The 17,962-nt window shown below is 42.0% G+C and overlaps 1 protein-coding gene across 1 annotated transcript; it reads left to right on the plus strand.

The window, feature by feature from the left end:
• Positions 1 to 335: 335 nt before the first annotated feature.
• On the plus strand, positions 336 to 14,943 carry mmp23ba (matrix metallopeptidase 23ba). Its single transcript, XM_063209538.1, has 8 exons — positions 336 to 731; positions 7,740 to 7,879; positions 8,203 to 8,342; positions 9,143 to 9,310; positions 10,475 to 10,639; positions 12,021 to 12,131; positions 12,733 to 12,859; positions 14,659 to 14,943. Exons 1-8 carry the CDS (start codon positions 603 to 605, stop codon positions 14,831 to 14,833), a joined length of 1,155 nt encoding a protein of 384 aa, XP_063065608.1. The 5' UTR covers positions 336 to 602; the 3' UTR covers positions 14,834 to 14,943.
• The last annotated feature ends 3,019 nt before the right edge of the window (positions 14,944 to 17,962 follow it).

Consider the following 17,962-nt stretch of genomic DNA (forward strand, 5'->3'; position numbering starts at 1 on the left):
TCATTTGCTTCCTTTGCTGCGGGTGATAAGGTTCTTCAGGGATGCCAAAAGCATTTTGAAGAACTATTACAATCTCAGAGATTTCCTGTGCATGATGCAACCTGGAAAGAAAGAAAGACAGACAGAAAGACAGACAGAAAGACAGACAAAGAAAGAAAGAAAGAGAGAGAGAAAGAAAGAAAGAAAGAAAGAAAGAAAGAAAGAAAGAAAGAAAGAAAGAAAGAAAGAAAGAAAGAAAGAAAGAAAGATGATCCCCTGTTTGTTCTGTGGTGGGCTTGTTCAATATTTGCCGACCCGTGGCTTCCATCTCAAGTAGAAATGTGAAACCTCTTTGTGGGTAGGCTTGGCAGCGGTTTCACGTGAATCAAGTCTGCGAGAACTGCCGCCGTCTCTTGCCCGTGAATGACCGCGCGCGGCCAGAGCAATAGCCACTATGATCACACAACTCCTCCCAACGGGGGCTCCTCAGATTTGTTCAACCCGTCAGTGAAATGAGCGATTTGATAAATGGTTATAGTGGAAACATTAGTGAGTAAAAGGCCGGACGCATCTCGTCATCATTTTTCTGATTCGGAGACATCGTATGGTGACATTCAGCAGTGATGACGTGCCAGTCCAAACGAACAATTCCAAACGGCGATGGTGTGGAACTCCTCATCTGGGTCGTGATGACTGGATTCCTTCTGGTCGGGCCTCAAGGAGCGAATGCATACCCTATATGGAACTTTAAGGTAAGGATATTTTGGAATCAAACTTTGCGGTTAAAATCATAGCGGTTCTTACGAGCAGTGCAGACCCTGCATGACAAATAGATAGTAATACGAGCCCTCTCCTCTTTTCAAGCTCGAAATATGCGGTTGAATAAAAAAATAGGGGAAGTTGTAAACATTCCTTATCTTTCATTCGGACTGGAAAAATGCGCAATTTCCCTTACCAAACTAGCAAACTATGCGCCGCGCGCTGTTACTTTGAATCAGATTGGAGAAACTGTCTGGGCTAAACAACTGCTGATAACTAACCCAGACCCTGCAGAATGCCGAGTACCATAACGACGACCTATAGGTTGGTACTCGATGTAATGGTATTGAAAACTTTTAGCATATAGCGGGTGTCACGTGGTGAACTGCAAGTTATCCACATACCCAAACCAGGGATGCAGAAGGTCCCAGACTGCAGGCGATTTGTGTACTTTTTTGCTTCAATGAATTGTCCCTTTGCCCTTTCCTCTTTTCAAATTGCAAGCACAATATACTTTCTTAAGTGGTGCATGATGACAATCAAACTCTGTCCTCTGCCAGTGCCAGCAGTAGGCCCAAGTGGAGTCAGATGGCTGCAGGATGTCATAAACCTGCCAGGCTGTGTGCCCGAACCGCAGCCAGACTTCGGCCCGTTTGCATTTGCTCTACCAGAGGAAACACAGAATTCCACATCAGTTATAACCATAGTATTTAAATATAGCTGCAAGCAGCAATGCGGGGCCAAGCAGAAAGTCCGCCTAAGTCGCCATGGCAACCGAAAGAGCTGAGCAGGCAACACTATCAGAGACACGAATGTGTGTGACGATTCCCAAAAGATTCTGACTATGGATTGCTGAGATATGAGCTCACTTCCTGTTTGGCGTCTGTGTGGAGGATTTTGATTGGCTGTTACGGACAAACGGTAAAAGATGTAATAAAACCCTTTTAGGGATCTCTTCACAGTGCTCCAGAAATCATGTGTATCAAGTTTTGTGAAAATTAGACTAAATTTGAAGGATAAGGAGCCTTTTATTGATTTTCACCAAATCCAAAATGGCGGGCATTCTATTTTGCCAGATATGATGTCAGAGGGTGCGTTGTATTCGTCATGGCCCAAGGAATGTAACAGTACAACCAGATTTAAAATGGAGCGTACGGTTCAAAAGTTACGGGCAGAAATTTAGCTAAAAATTTGACCAGCTGGTGGCGCTAGAGAGTTTGAGCAAGCGACCTGAAATTTGTGTTGCTGGGTCATGGCATGGACAAGAATGTCTGTGACAATTTGCAGAAGATTGTGACCATGGGTTGCCAAGATATGACTTCACTTCCTGTTTGGCGACTTTTAGGCCGTTTTTGATTGGCTCTCACGGCCAAACGATAAAAGATATAAAATATTGAAGGCAAAAGTTTTGTGAAGCTCCGTCCAGAGATGCTATATACCGATTCTCAGAAAAAAATGTCAAAAATTGAGGAGGAGATGGGTTTTTATTGATTTTCACAAAATTCAAAATGGCGGGAAAACTATCAGGTGGAAAATGACATCATAGCATGCGTTGGATCCGTCTCAGCCCAAGGATACCAGGGATACCAAGTTTTTGAAAATTAGCCCAGCGGTTCAAAAGTTACAGGCAGAAATGTAGCTAAATATTTGACCAGCTGGTGGCGCTAGAGAGTTTGAGCTAGCGACCTGAATTTTTTTTTGGTGGGTCATGGGACTTACAAGAAAGACTGTGACAATTTGCAGAACATTGTGACAATGGGTTCCCAAGATATGACTTCACTTCCTGTTTGGCGACATTTAGGCTGCTTTCGATTGGCTGATGATGATGTCATAGGATGCGTTGGATTCGTCTTGGCCCAAGGATTTCAACGGTACCACCAAATTTAAAATGGAGCGTACGGTTCAAAAGTTACGGGCAGAAACTTAGCTAAAAATGTGACCAGCTGGTGGCGCTAGAGAGTTTGAGCTAGCGACCTGAAATTCGTTTTGGTGGGTCAAGGCATGGACAAGAATGTCTGTGACAATTTGCAGAAGATTGCGACCATGGGTTGCCAAGATATGACTTCACTTCCTGTTTGGCGACTTTTAGGCCGTTTTTGATTGGCTGTCACGGCCAAACGATAAAAGATATGAAAAATTCAAGGCATAAGTGTTGTGAGGCTCAGTCCAGAGATGCTATATACCGATTTTCAGAAAAAAATGTCAAAAATTGAGGGAGGAGACCCATTTTTAGTGATTTTCACAAAATTCAAAATGGCGGGAAAACTATCCAGGCGGAAAATGACGTCATAGGGTGCGTTGGATTCGTCTCAGCCCAAGGATTCCAGGGATACCAAGTTTTTGAAAATTGGCCCAGCGGTTCAAAAGTTACAAGCAGAAATGTACCTGCAACTTTGGCCTGCTGGTGGCGCTAGAGGGTTGGGGCTGGGGACCTAAAAATTGCTGTGGGTAATGCTGATATGGTCTTGAACGTGTGTGCCAATTTTCAGCATTTTCGACCATACGGTTCTAGGGGCTGCCATAGACTCCCAGAGGAGAAACATGAATTAATAATAATAATAATAAGAACAGTACAAACACTCTAAGGTGCCAGGCAGCTTCGCTGCTTGGCCCCTAATTAATTGATATGCACGTGAATTTATGCGTAGTACCACTATGTTATAACCCATATTCAGACTGTAATAAGGTCAGGCATGGGAGAATGTTTCACAACACACAAGCAGCCTACAAGGTCACACCATGAATGCAAAAGTCCACATATGAATGATAATGAATTATGATATATTCAAAATGGAAATGAGTGGTTTGTGGATATTTTGTCACCGGGGCACACATGCGCCATACTAAGGAAAGTATTTAAAATCTTTTTTTTTTTTTTTTTAATTCTGAAAGATGTTTTACGGTCTGTCTGTAAACTTGCAGAACAATCTCCTGAATTTGCACCAATGGTGAAATAAAAAACAGTGACTCAGAATGTGCTCAGTGGGCCTATGAGCAAATGAACGCACCTCAAAGCATTGAAAACTGCAGGACTGATACAGAAAACACCCAATAAAATGTTGTTCAGTATTGCCTCATGCTTTCAGTAGAAATGTAATGCTTTACAATGTATCGTAGAATCGGACCGACTGAATCGATTCGAATCGAATCGTTACCTCCCGAATCACAAGGGCAGTGCCAATGCACACCACTACTGACAGAGGGTGCAAATAAAGAAGAATAAACACCAATTTTAAATAGGATTGATAGTTTTCAAAAATCAATGATTGGACTGAATGAGTGTATAGGTTGTTTTATGATAATATTGTTTTATTGTTATTGCTGCTATTGTATTGTTTTAAAAGCCCTTCTAGGGACGGGCATTGGAAATTAGCTTTTGGCTATAAATGCTATGATGCTTGCTGTTTGGTTGTTATGCAACCTACATGTTATGTATCTGTCCCTATCAAATCAACTAAACTAAATACAAAAGCATCATTGTGTGAATCAATGTGCATGTGTGCATGTGTCCTATTATGTCCAGTCCACTTCCAGTCCAGTACTGCTGACATCATCCTCCGAGTCCGGCGCCACGTATTCCTACTGTACGCCTCCCCTTCACCCCCTGAGTGAAATTGCACAGGTTGATGGTTTGGGGGTCTGCCATGTGTTCCTGCAGTACACCTCCCCTTCACTCCCGAGTGAACAGTTCTTGATGGCTTCTTGGGGTCCAAAAGGAGTTTTTTGGCCCCGTTGGTTCTTCACCTCCTGGAGTGAAGCCACCTGTTGCTGCTCAGGTCCGTCTCCGTCTCATCACCGTGCACCGATGACAGTGTGCAGAGGAGAGGACGGCTGTCATCAGCCACCGTGATGCTCCGCAGTTTGTCCAGAGACGTCCCTCTTCCACCTCTGCCACTGTCACCACAGACTACAGCGAGTCACGCTAGCCACATCATCAAACAAGCCAGCCAGCCAGCCAGCCAGCCAGCCAGCCAGCCAGCCAGCCAGCCAGGCCGTCTGATGAGGCTCCCAAGCCCTGGAAGAGGTCCCTCTTAGATGTGCTTCCCTTCTCCTCCAAGCATTCCATCACGTAAATGATTACACAAGCAACCACAGACTGGTAGAACGTAAACAAGCGCTTCCTGCAGATGTTGAAGGCGCCTCAGGAGGTGGCGTTTGCTCTGACGCCCCCCTACAGTACCTCAATGGGAGCAAAGATGCGATCGGTTCTTCTCGCAAAGCATATCAGGATGTGTCGTTTGACGTATGACTGACCTGATTTTTCGACTACACCTTGCGGTTGGTGTCTCCTACACAGGTTCAGTAATTAACTTCTGAAGCCCATGAAACATAAGATTCATGAGACGTCAGTGTTCAGTTCACGCATGCTCTGAATGCTGTCAGTAAAACATCCATTATTTTTTGCTGAAAAACCATAAAACAGTATGTGTTGCACATGTTGTGTGTCATCTATTGATTCCGTTCATCCTATTCTTCTGATCTGGGATCTGTATCCCCATGGGGACAGTGGAGTTTCGTGGGTCATATACACAACATTACTTCTGACCGGTATAATTATGTTAACAGTCTCAACTTGTAGACTATGCATGAAACATCATGCATAAAAGAAAAAAAATTGCTATTGTAATTGTGTTTGTATTTGTGTCATAGGCCAACTCATTGACGGGGCTTGAAGGATACTTCTGCGAACATTCGCAGCAATATGAACACATACTGTATGTTCGTATCCATTGTTTTCCTGCTTGTCCTGACGAGAATAGAGAGCCGTCTTCATATCAAGCTCAAGCTCAAGTTCACGTTTTATTTAGCCATATCAGCAGTACAAAATGCGGCAACGCTTTAGAATAAGGTTATTCTAATAAGCGTTTATAGTCACTAGTAAGCAGGTAGTAATACCCTTACAAGTGCCCAATAACATGCTTATTAACTTTGTTAACATGCTTATTAACGCTGTTAACATCTGATGAATAACTTTATTTGAGTAAAAGCATGAAAATCGGTACACATGGCAGCCATCTTGAAATTTTAGTTTTTTTCGTGACGCCTCCATATCTAGCATATGTCAGCATATCAAGATGGATATGTGTACCGATGTAAATAATAAGACTAAAAAAATAAACCACTATGAACACATAATAAGCAGCTTATAAGATGTTAACAAAGTTAATAAGCATGTTATTGGGCACTTGTAAGGGTATTACTACCTGCTCACTAGAGACTATAAACGCTTATTAGAAGAACCTTATTTTAAAGCGTTACCCAAAATGCACCTTTAGCAAAGGGTTGCCCCACCCGGATGCGCAAATTTCACAAGACCTAAAAAAGGCAAAATTCATAGCCTTGTTAACATGGACTTGCAGAAGAGGCCTCAGACCAGGTTTCCACTTGAAAGTTCCAGATGAAATATGTGGCTGTTGAATTTTATGATTTGGTACTGAAAACAATATAAATCAGGTCTTTGGTGAACACATGACCAGGGCAGGAGGCTCACATGGATTTCTTTGTTTGAAAATGTAGGGAATCTTTTAATTCAAGGGGCCACTTCAAATTCCTCCAAGGGCCGTTAAAGTCCTCCAAGGGCCGTACTATGAACACACACTGGGTCCTCAAAACTTAGGACAGTGCACTTCCAAGTGTTGTATCAGCCTAACTAGTCACACTCAGTGATTGGATACTCTTTGTTAGTCACACCCAGTGATTGGATATTCTGTAGAGTTCACCAAAGAGTATCCAATCACTGGGCGTGACTAATTAGGCTCATACACTTAGAAGTGCACTGTCCTAGTTTTGGAGAAGGGCCCACTGTGTCCCAGCAGAATGTCTCTGCTTAAACCATGTCACTGCCTTGAACACGCCTCAACCCAGGGTCATTGGAACTGCTCAAAGTTGATTGCTTCCCGACAAAGTGGGTGGAGTTCCTGATTTCTCTGGAGCTCTGAAACTATTTGTATTGCTCCTGGCCTGACTAGAAGCAACAACAAATGTGTTGTGCCACTAGAAGGGCGTGGCCTGGCTACCGCTTAACTTCTGAGAACCCTTGACCAACTGGCTCTCCTCTGAAGCTCCCAATTGTGAGGGAAATCCCACATGAGTTCATAAAATACAAAGTTCCACAGTCGGCCTACTGGTCAAAGGCACTCCAAGTACTGTAGATAGAACAGTCTGAACACTCAATGGAGCATACTAGCTTCAACCAAAGAAGGTGGATCTAACAAGGAGCGTCATTTTGTTTCTTTTCCGGTATCCACTTTATGTCGGGTGAACGCCCCTTTAGGAGACCTTCGGTTAGGAGACCTTCGGAGTCCTGAGGTTGAGAATCAATGAAGTCATCGTAGCGCTGTAGATGGCGATAGCGCACGTCTTGCGCAAACACCTCAAAAAGAGAAGAAGAAGTAGGGGACAACACCCCCTTAGGAGACCCAACTTGAGCACACGCTTTTGCATTGAGTGGGCGTGTTTTGCGTTATCTTGGTTTGATTCAGTATTTTTGGCTTCAACACTGGCCAACAGGCCTCAGCGTATGAGCAGGTGCCTCCTGTCCTCACCTGTTCACCCAGGTCTTTCTTTTAGTGACCCTTAAAGGCCAAGAGCCCCATGAGTTAGTCGGCGCCCCCATGTGGTGTGGATGTGTTAGTGTGCTTTCTTTCTATTCCGTATGACCTGCCTAACACATACCCAGAGAGACTCTTAGAATATCTGACATACCACTGACTCTATTGTGTATATATACGTTTTTGTTATCATTTTGCGTTCAGTTTTTAACCTTGTTCATCCTGATAGCCTTGCTCTGGATTAGTAGAAACGAATTGTTAATGTGCACTTCAGTTGTCCTGTTTTGAAACTGATGATGTAGATTGGGCGAAGGTGAGTTTTTTTTTTCTTCAGTGTAATCTATTCAATTATAAAATCACTTTTTTTTCCACACAGGAGTGTTTTAAATGTCAGGTTTTGCTCTGTGATTTATTATTAAGTTTAGTTGTGTCCTTACATTTTTGTCCAAGGAAGAAGTTCATGGCTCTGGTGTTTTGGTGATTGGGATTCGTAAAGATGCCCGTGCCCACGTGCTCCACCTGAACAGGATCAAGAGGTACACCCTGACGCCGGAGAAGCTGAAATGGGACAAGTTCAAGCTCACCTACAAGTAAGCACATTTCAACACCATATGAAGTCACTATACAGCCATTGATGCCATTTTTGCCATTTGTCTGTGCAGGCGCCCCGTAGTCTGACCCAGGTTCGATTCCCGGCCCAGGTCCTTTGCCGACCCCTCCCCGTCTCTCTCCCAATTCGCTTCCTGTCCACCTCTCACACTGTCCTATCAAATAAAGTAAAAAAAGACCACAAAAAATCTTTAGACATATCAATACCTGTACACACATCTCATCCCTTTTTGGATGCATACATCAAGACAAATATTTCATGATCAATCAATTGAATGTTTTGTGCATGCATATTTTGTTGCAGGGTGATATCATTCCCGAGGAATCTGATCAATGCCACGGACACGCGGCGAGGCATTGCCAAGGCCTTCCACATGTGGCACGACGTGTCACCCTTCACCTTCAGGGAGGTGCCCGTAGAGGAAGAGGCCGATATCAAGATTGGTGAGAAAGTTATGAAAATGCTTATGGCAGCTTAGTGTTTAGGGCCTCCTTAAATCATAAGGGTTGAGGCATAATGGATTTTCATTTGTAGTGTTTATGTCTTAAACTGATGAGTTGTGCAGATGCTTTTTTATGTTGTGCTCATGACATTGGATGGGATGGGAGACTTACTGTATGTGGGAATGGCTTGGTACAATATGTTTGATAACAGAGCCCAAAGAGAATGTACTGCTAAACAGCATGGAATTTGGACAAAAATGAAACTTTATCATGTAAAAATAAGTAACTAAAGTAACAATTTCTTATACAATGTTTGTTTTTTTTATGCACAAGAAAGTCACAAATTGCCTTTCAATTTCGATTATGGCAGGATGATGAGAAAACTGAAAAGAAATGATAAAGCTCAAAGCTCAATGTTCCCAAACGTTTAATGGTACAACATTTTGGATGTTTAGTTCTTCATCACATTGCACTATATGTAGATGTGTGCACATTCTCTGTTGTTTCGAATTATAAGGGGGAAAATGTAAGTAAAAGAAACCCTCTAAAAATACTAAAACAGATGTATGAAGTTCATTATGTATTAAAGTTATATCAAATCTTCAAGTTTCTTTCATTTCAGACATGTAAAGGTTTTTTTGTCTTTTACCTGACATGTTTTGACGGTGAAACTTTTGTCGTTTCACTGTCGAAACATGTCAGGTAAAAGATAAAACACCTTAATATGTCTGACACAAAAGAAATGTGAAGATTCTATTCTAAAACACTTTTGCCGTCTTTTGTTCTTGGTTCTTTTGCAGGGTTTTACCCGGTGAACCACACAGACTGTATGCAGTCGTATCTGCACCACTGTTTCGACGGCATTACAGGGGAGCTGGCCCACGCCTTCTTCCCCCCGACGGGGGAGATCCACTTTGACGATGATGAGTACTGGATCCTCGGCAACATGCGATTCAGCTGGAGGAAAGGTTAACATGTGTTTGTCATATCAAATCTCCTTACTACTTAATCTCACATCTTAAACTTTTAAAACAGCAACGTGCTGCTTTGATCTTTAAGGGTTGTTTTTTTTGGTATGGAAAGACAAGTAAATTCTTGTACAGTACAAAGCTATGTTTGATTGATATACAGTACATGTGCCAATCAGTGTGCGTGACTGAAACACAGCACTTCATTTCACACGAGTCGTTGGTCGTTGAGTCTGATACATGCAGTTGGACAGACAGGCGTCATGGGAAATCATATGTTTGAAGAATCAAAAGGCTAATCATGAAAACAGAAAGCGTCTGGATATTGGGATGCACTGTATAGTGCTCCAAAAATGTAAACCCTTTTTGACCACATACAATGTGCAGACCTCTGGCCTGGCCTACTGCTTTTGTCTGGCAAATGAAACCCAGTGCACAGCGCTGCAGTTAAAACGAGTATGCAGGATCACAACTGCCTGTCACAAACAATTATGTGATATTATGTCTCTAATTTTGACTCAGAAAGTTGCATTTGAGTCCTGTTGAGCCTGTTTCGTAAACTCTGAATGTCTGCCATGTACGTAGCCCTAACAGATACAGTATATTTGCTACTCAATCATTTTTAGTCCAAAGTATAAAAACGAGCAGCACATTCCATCTCACCCCGTATACATACACTACGTACGTACATGTACTTGAAAAGTCTTTGATGTTTCATCCACAGTATGTCACTTCAGGACATGCTGTATAACTATAAAAAAAAAATAAGAGTCTGGCCGAATGTCGTCCCGAGTCCCAGGCAATGCATTCCATTCAATCCGTCCTAGTTAAACTGTAAAACATTGCAAGCCAGTTAAATGTAAAAAAAAAAAAAAAGTGAGTTGCCCTGCTGCCTTAAGTTTGTAAGTTAACTCAACTCGAGACCAAATGCAACTCAAAGCTTTCTCAAGTTAACTTACAAATTTAAGGCTGCAGGGCAACTTACTTTTTAAGGTTCAATTGGCTGCAATGTTTTACATTGTAACTAGGCCGGATGGAGTGCATTGCCAGGGACTTGGGATGACATTATGCCGAACCAGTGTATGTTCATGTAGGTAGGTCTCATCGTTGCAGCATGTGTGGGTTTGACAGGGGTGTGGCTAACAGCATGTGTGGCTTTGACAGGGGTGTGGCTAACGGACCTGGTCCATGTGGCGGCTCACGAGATTGGCCACGCTCTGGGCCTCATGCATTCCCAGAATCCCAAGGCCCTGATGCATCTCAACGCCACTCTGACGGGAAGGAAGAAGATTACACAAGACGAGGTCTGGGGCCTCCACCGCCTCTATGGTATGACTCTGGCCTACGACCTGATGCACTGGATGGGTCTTTTTTTAAAGTTCAAGTTTCAAGTTTATTTAGCCATATCAACAGTATAGAATGCAGTTGTTAGAATTGTTATTTGGTGTGCTCACGCAACACCATGCACTTTAAATATTCCATTGCACTTTTCAATGTCTCCAATGTTTTTGTATGTCATTCCCTGTTTATTTATTTATGTACCCCCCTGTTTCTTTCCAAATAATATTTCTAACAACTGTATTTTATACTGTTGATATGGCCAAAGAACGTTGAAACTTGAAACTTGAAACTTGAAAAATAAACACTCTAGCATTCTGTGAAATAACAAACTGAGCATCTTAATTTCCTTTGGGATTAAAAACCATCTCTACTCTACTGTTCTTACGGTACGACTGCGCTGGATGTGCAGAGGTGGCTAGAGGGAGGAGATAGGTGCAATGATTCATGTATGAGTTTTTGTTTTGAACAATGGAATAAATGTCTAATTTGTGTTTTTATACAGTGTGAGACCAAAGGCAATTTTCATGCTGGCATGACAATAAATTCTATAGTATTCTATTCTATTTTTGTTCGAAAAGAAATACTCTAGCATTCTGTAAAATAACGAATTGAGCATCTTAAGTTACTTGGGGATTAATAAAGCATCTCTACACTACTGCTCTTACACAATGCAAATGTTTGAGCTGATGGTGGGTCTATAAGTCTTACGAACAAACACTCCCTATACCCGTAAAACAACTTTATGTATGTCATCCATCTTTCATGCGCACAGTTGGATGTAGGCTACCAAGAGTGAATAGTGTACATAAATCACCAGTGGCCTTTGTCTAGTAACAACATTAATGGTTAGTGTTGTGCAACTATTCAGACCAGATGCTTTGCAAAGGTTTGAAAGTGCTTGGAAATTCTATCTTGAAGTTTGAAAAGACTGCCTTGATATGTTTTTGGAAACTGTTACAGTCTGGATGTTTGTATCAAGGTCTTAAAGTCTAAGCAAGACATGTGTGAAGGCAGTGCAAGAAGACAAAGCTGTGTGTTGGATGGCTAATAGGAGGGAATAAAGGAAATGCAATCTTCCATTTGGGAAATACGGTTTGAATCTGCATGCATGTCTGAGTATATGTGTATTCAGGGCCCTAAATGAACATTTTTCACCACCAGTCAAAATGGTTAGTTGATGAAATCTTACCAGGCAAAACACACTCTCACTAATGGGTGAAAGTGGCTAGTAAGTTGGTCTTTTCTACCAGCCAAACTGAAATGTCACCAGCATTTGGCCGGTTGGCTGGTGTTAATTTAGAGCCCTGTGTGTATAAATATGTTATTTCCTGCTAAACGGTTGTCTTTGCTTCCCTGTTGATGTCTGCAGGATGTCTGGACCGGCTGTTCATCTGCTCTGCGTGGGCTAAGAAGGGCTACTGTCAGAGCAAGAGGAAACTCATGCAGAAACATTGCCCCGAAAGTTGTGATTTTTGCTACGGTGAGTAGGCCTAAGGATTTCCTTTCTTTTAACAGAGCTAACTATTTCAGCATTGTTGTCACAATTCCAACCCCCTGGAATATTAATTTTATTCATATTCATAATGACTGTTCTTTCAGAAGAAAATTAGTGGTGTAGATTAAATTTAATCCCAGCCTTATTCTCATTACGTGCATAATTACTGTGCATGTATTCTGTAAAACACTTTGGAAAAAAGCATCTGCTAGCTAATATAGCGTAATGTAATATAATATAGAGTACATGGTATTGAAATGTTTTGAAAGTCGTATACTTAAGTACTAACCTACAATTAGTTTTGTTTACTGAGGGAAAGCAATGCCATTACTACAAAAAAAAACATTGGCCTGTAACTTAAGTGTGGTTTTCATGGCAATAGTTCTGTTGCAAACCATGAAACACAGAGCTATTTTTCTGTTAGCAGTTCAAATACACCGTTGGCTCTGCAGTATTGTTCAGTCAGCCCAATTTATTTGTGAAATTGTGTGTTATGCTTGAACAACATTCGTTCCCAACAAACTGGAAAAGTGTTCATCATCAGATGTAATGTGTTCTGATGGAATGTTAACATCTCTCTTGACAGCGTTTCCATTCCCCACAATCGCTCCGACTCCTCTTCCTGCCAGAACTAAATTGAAGTACGTCTCCGAGGGAAAGGCCCTCACCTTCCGCTGTGGAAAGAAGATTGCGGCGAAAATGGGCAAAGTGTTGTAAGTATCCGAAACATTATTTTAATTCAGGACAGATACTACATTTATGTGATATTACTACATGTACTTGTGAACATAACTATATAAATGGTTTTAGATTTTTAACGATTTAACCACCCTTAAAGGTCACCATTGTTATCACTATTGACATTGACATATTTTCACATTTTTCCCCCAAGAGTATTTTTCCAACTTGTTTTTATGAGCAGCATATACATACAGTACGTTGTAAACTACGAGGGAAATAACAGTTTTCCTCTCAGACAACAAGTCCTCTGGGGTATTAGCATAGTCTGCCCTGCAGGGTAGAGCCCTTAACACTAAACACAACAACTTTTGGGGAACATCTCCCCATTCAACAACCCGATTGCGGTTGGGAAAATGAGAAAATGACCCATGAATTGCGCTTGTGCAAGATGTTCTATCATCAATGACATCTTGCAACATCATTACGAGGCCACAAGCACAAGGGAGGATGGGAGTTTGAATAATGACATGTAACCTTAAACTGTTGTGATGTGTGCATTGTGATTCACACCAAAATTCCGCCAATTGATGCTGGCTTGGTGCTCTCTCGCTCGCTCACTAAAGCTAATGACTGTGCATTGAGTTCCCAAAATTTATGGAGCCCTGAATTGTAAGAGATATGCCACCCTTGCCAGACAAACCTGATCGTGACATTTGGTGCAGTGTCGCAGGAAGTGTGGGGGGGCCCAGAACTGTGTAGAGAAAGCCGTGCACATCCAACAGGAAAGCATCGGCAGGTGCCAAATCAAAAATGGTCTATATAGAAGGGGGTTAGGATCTGCACACTGCTTGCAAAAGACTTAATTTATTGAGCGCAATGTTTCAATCGTAGATCAAGAAGATATATGACCAAAATATTGCTCTCAATATATCAAGTCTTTTGTAAGCAGTTTGCAGATCCTACCCCCTTTTACATGGTCACAACATTTTTTTACCTCTGCGAAGGAGGTTATATTTTCGGTCGCGTTGGTTTGTCTGTCTGTCTGTCTGTCTGTTTGTCTGTCTGTCTGGCAGCAGGATAACTCAAAAAAATCAGAACGGATTTGTCTGATACTTTGTGGAGTTGTTAGAATGACCCAAGGAACAAGTGATTAAATTATGGTGGTGATACGGATCACGAACCGGAACCAGGACCTTTTTAAAGATTCTTCACCATTGCTGGCCTATAAATCTAGACGCCCCTAGTGACTGCAAATTGAATTGCGGGACAGGGCAAAACATTCCAGTTTCTTACTCCACAAAAAGAAGGCAGAAAGACAGGGTGTAACATAGTCAAATGTTCTATCAAGTAGTTGGCGGAGGTCTGCGCTCTCTGAGTGACTCTGGTTAATGCATTTTTTGGGGTTTTATGCCTTTTATGGAGACAGAACCGTTATAGAGACAAGAGACGTGCGGGGAGAGAGAGACAGGGAAGGTTTGGCAAATGACCTCTGCCCGGAATTGAACCCGGGTCGCCGGTGTAGCAGTCGAGTGTCCAGCTGATTGAGCCACGGCCTATTGAGCCACGGCACAGCTGATCGAGCCACAGCTGATCGAGCCACAGCTGATTGAGCCACGGCCTATTGAGCCACGGCACATTTACTTCATTTAAATATGTTTTAGGGCCTTTTTATGCCTTTTACTGACAGGATAGTATGAGATGCTGACAGGAAGTGAGTAGGAGAGAGAGATGTGGGAGGATCGAGAAATGTATGCCCAAGTGTGGTGGGCTTAGCGCGCTGTGCCACAGCGCCCCCTTCAACATTGACTTGATTTCCTTTCTTATTCTGCAGCTGGTATAAGGATGGGGAGCTGCTGGAGTACTCTCATCCAGGCTACATCACCCTGGCTGACGACCGCATCGTCGTCATCGCCAACGCCATCAACGAAGGCACGTACACATGCATCATACGCAAGAAGAACAAGGTCCTCACCAACTACTCCTGGAAAGTACGTGTGCGCTTCTAGCGGCCAGTCGACCTGTCGAAAGTAGAAAACACACACTAGTAGTTACAGTTGGGGAACATATCTATGAAAGTTTTATTTGTAACTGTGATCATAAATAAAAGAAAGACTTGATTGGAAATTATGTATTGCTTGTTTTGTTACGAGCACATATGAATGATTATTTTTCAGATGATAAAAATCCTAATCATGTTTACAAGTCCCAAAACACCTTCACAACATAGAGCATTTAGAGATCTTAGCTCGTCTAATCCACTGTAACGTTTTACTCCGCTCACACTGGCTACCCCAGGACAATATTGTGACGAGCCAGTCCATTCTATTCAAATAACATGTGCATACAATTAATCTGCGTCGTCCGCTTCTCAGAAGAGTTCAGCAGCTTATTGACGGCAAATCCATGGAAAATTGGACCAGCCAGCGCAGTGCATTGCACACAGTATAGATGAGTGATTGGTCCTGAAGAAATAAACCACCCCATTGGGGTTTTTCCTCTTCTCAGTGGGAGATTTGTGCATCATTCCAATGGACCTCAAAGTAGGAGCAGGGGATGCATTCATTACCATTCGCCTGACCTTGTACACAACCAAAGGACTCAGGAAGAATACTTACACATACAACATCTTAACCGCAATCTCAGCGCACAACATTAACTGCAGATATTCTGAATATGTAGCTTCATATACAGTACTCTATGGTTTTCTTCATGGTGTGCTCTTGAGCAGTCAGAGAAACCTGACACGTGTCAATATGTTCAGTCTTCACACTGCCAAAATGACACGTGTCAATATGTTGAGTCTTCACACTGCCAAAATGAGGCTCTGTGTAATTAAGGAAATGGATGGAAAGTACTTAGGGTTACACATGCATGTCCCATCACTCCAGCTGTTTAGAAATCTAACACACAGTGTTCAGGGGCGGATCTAGCCATTTCGGGGCCCTACTAGGGTGAAATATAAACATGGGGCCCTCAAAAGTCGTTATATAGACATATATTTTTTGTGTTAAATTGGTGCTATTTTAGTGTTTTGTCTCATATACTGTATATCTTCGATTACATTACATAAGTGACGAATTACATAAGTGACCAACACTGGAATACTCAAAGCCTTTGTGGTGGCCTTTCTGGAGGTCTGCATGGGGTGTCAAAGTCGAATCAGAATCTGGAACAAAGTCGCGGGCCAAACTCATTTATTTTATAAAGAGGGCTAAAATTGTGCATACACACACTTAATACTCACATTTAAATTTCACAGATTCCCATCATAGTTTAAATGTGCCTGCACATACAGTGTTCTGCTGCACATCAGTGTGAGCTGTTTCACCTGGGCCCACTTACATTCCTGTGACACATCAAATTTCATGTTCAACTGTCATTATTACGCATACTGTATATTACTGGGATTGTGTATGCAACTGCAATACACATTTGAAATGATCGTGGGCCAAAAAAATGGCTCTGCGGGTCAGATTTGGCTCCCGGGCCTAAAGGACCCCTGGACTAAAGTATTCAGGTCCACTTCTGGGCCAGATATGACCGGAGTGCTCAGATATTCTCTGCAGAAGATGCACAGCCTTGAAACGATAGTCATTAGGTTTGCAGCACAATTGCATACACATACACATGACATCACATAGGCCCTACACAATGTTTTGCAGGATATGTTCTCTTTGGCTACTTCTGTGTTTTTTTTTCCTCATTATTATCACAAAGGCTCCAGCTGACAATGGGACTATGTTCTTCCCACTTGTAAATACCCCAGCGTTCAAGTCCGAAGTTTTAAAGGGCCATGGGAAGAGCCCTGTTGCAAATTATTTCCACGATAGTTCTTTGTTCCATCACAATACAGGGCTCTGTATTTCCAGCCTAGTCAGTCTACATCTGCCAAAGTTCCTCTGCAACCCTCGCCTCACCCCTCTCTATACTCTCCCTTCTAGAGTCTGGTGGTTTTACTAGAGTAGAGTAGGCCTATAGTAAATAACTTGTATTAATCCTGAAGGAAATTAAGGTGTCTGTCAGCATACATAAATATACAAATACAAAACATACACAAAGGCCTTCTACACATTATTGTGTATATTACAGGAAAAAATCTAGCACACATGATGAGTTGTAGGCCTACATCAGGGTGAACGACAATGAATCATAATGCACAATAGCACCTATTTCAGGATAGCCTATGTGGGAATAAGGGGAATCTACTTTTAGCTTGAATGAAGCATTATTCTGTTTCAAGTCTGAAGGGCCCAGGGGTCCCCAAACTATTTTCTCTGGAGGCCACATTATCGTTCCTGACTGTGATCAAGGGCCGGGATCAATCATGCGGGCTGTATACTAGGCCACTGCTTGTTATAGCCATAATTTCTAGCACGGCAATCGCCCAAAACGTTTGTAGACGAATAGACAGAGAAAAATCTGAAGAGTGCTTCGCTTCCTTCATTCATAATTTCTAGCACAAAATAGTTCATCATTACAAGTGATTTGCAAAAGAAGTGAGTGAGTAATTCACATGTTTTTCAATTTTAAATATAACAGGTTTTACTTATAATTTCCAATAACCATATAAAAATAGCAAGGAAATGTTAGAAAAATATGATGATTGACCGTTTAGGAGTGATACAATAGAAATGGCAGGCCTGTTTATATTACAGTGAGATGAGAAACTATCAAGACAAGAAACTTCTGGTGATTCACACTAAGTTAATGAAAATTAACCTGTAGGAAGGCCTGTTGATAAACAAAATAAAATATTTATACAATTTATTTGATCTTTTTTTCTGTGTGGATTGCTTCTTTGGGCCAGTTCAAATGGTGAGATGCAGAGAGGTGGAGGGCCGGTCAAAGGTGCCTGGCGGGCCGCATCCGGCCCCGGGCCTTAGTTTGGGGACCCCTGCTAGGGCGACAAGAGGCAACTTACTTACTGTGGCTTTAAAATGTGTGTGAACTCTTCATCCTTACAACAATATTGCGTTCCACAGCTCAAACCTCAGGTTTTAATTGTTTTTGTATGACTGCTAGAACTAGGTTAAATGAAAGTTACATGTATTCATCAAAAAGTGCTTTGAACAGCACTAGTAAGTCGCGACTTTTATTTTGAACACCATAAAACCCTACGACGGCCATTTTTCTTC

Source organism: Engraulis encrasicolus, chromosome 10, assembly GCF_034702125.1.
Source record: "Engraulis encrasicolus isolate BLACKSEA-1 chromosome 10, IST_EnEncr_1.0, whole genome shotgun sequence".
Lineage (NCBI taxonomy): Eukaryota > Metazoa > Chordata > Actinopteri > Clupeiformes > Engraulidae > Engraulis > Engraulis encrasicolus.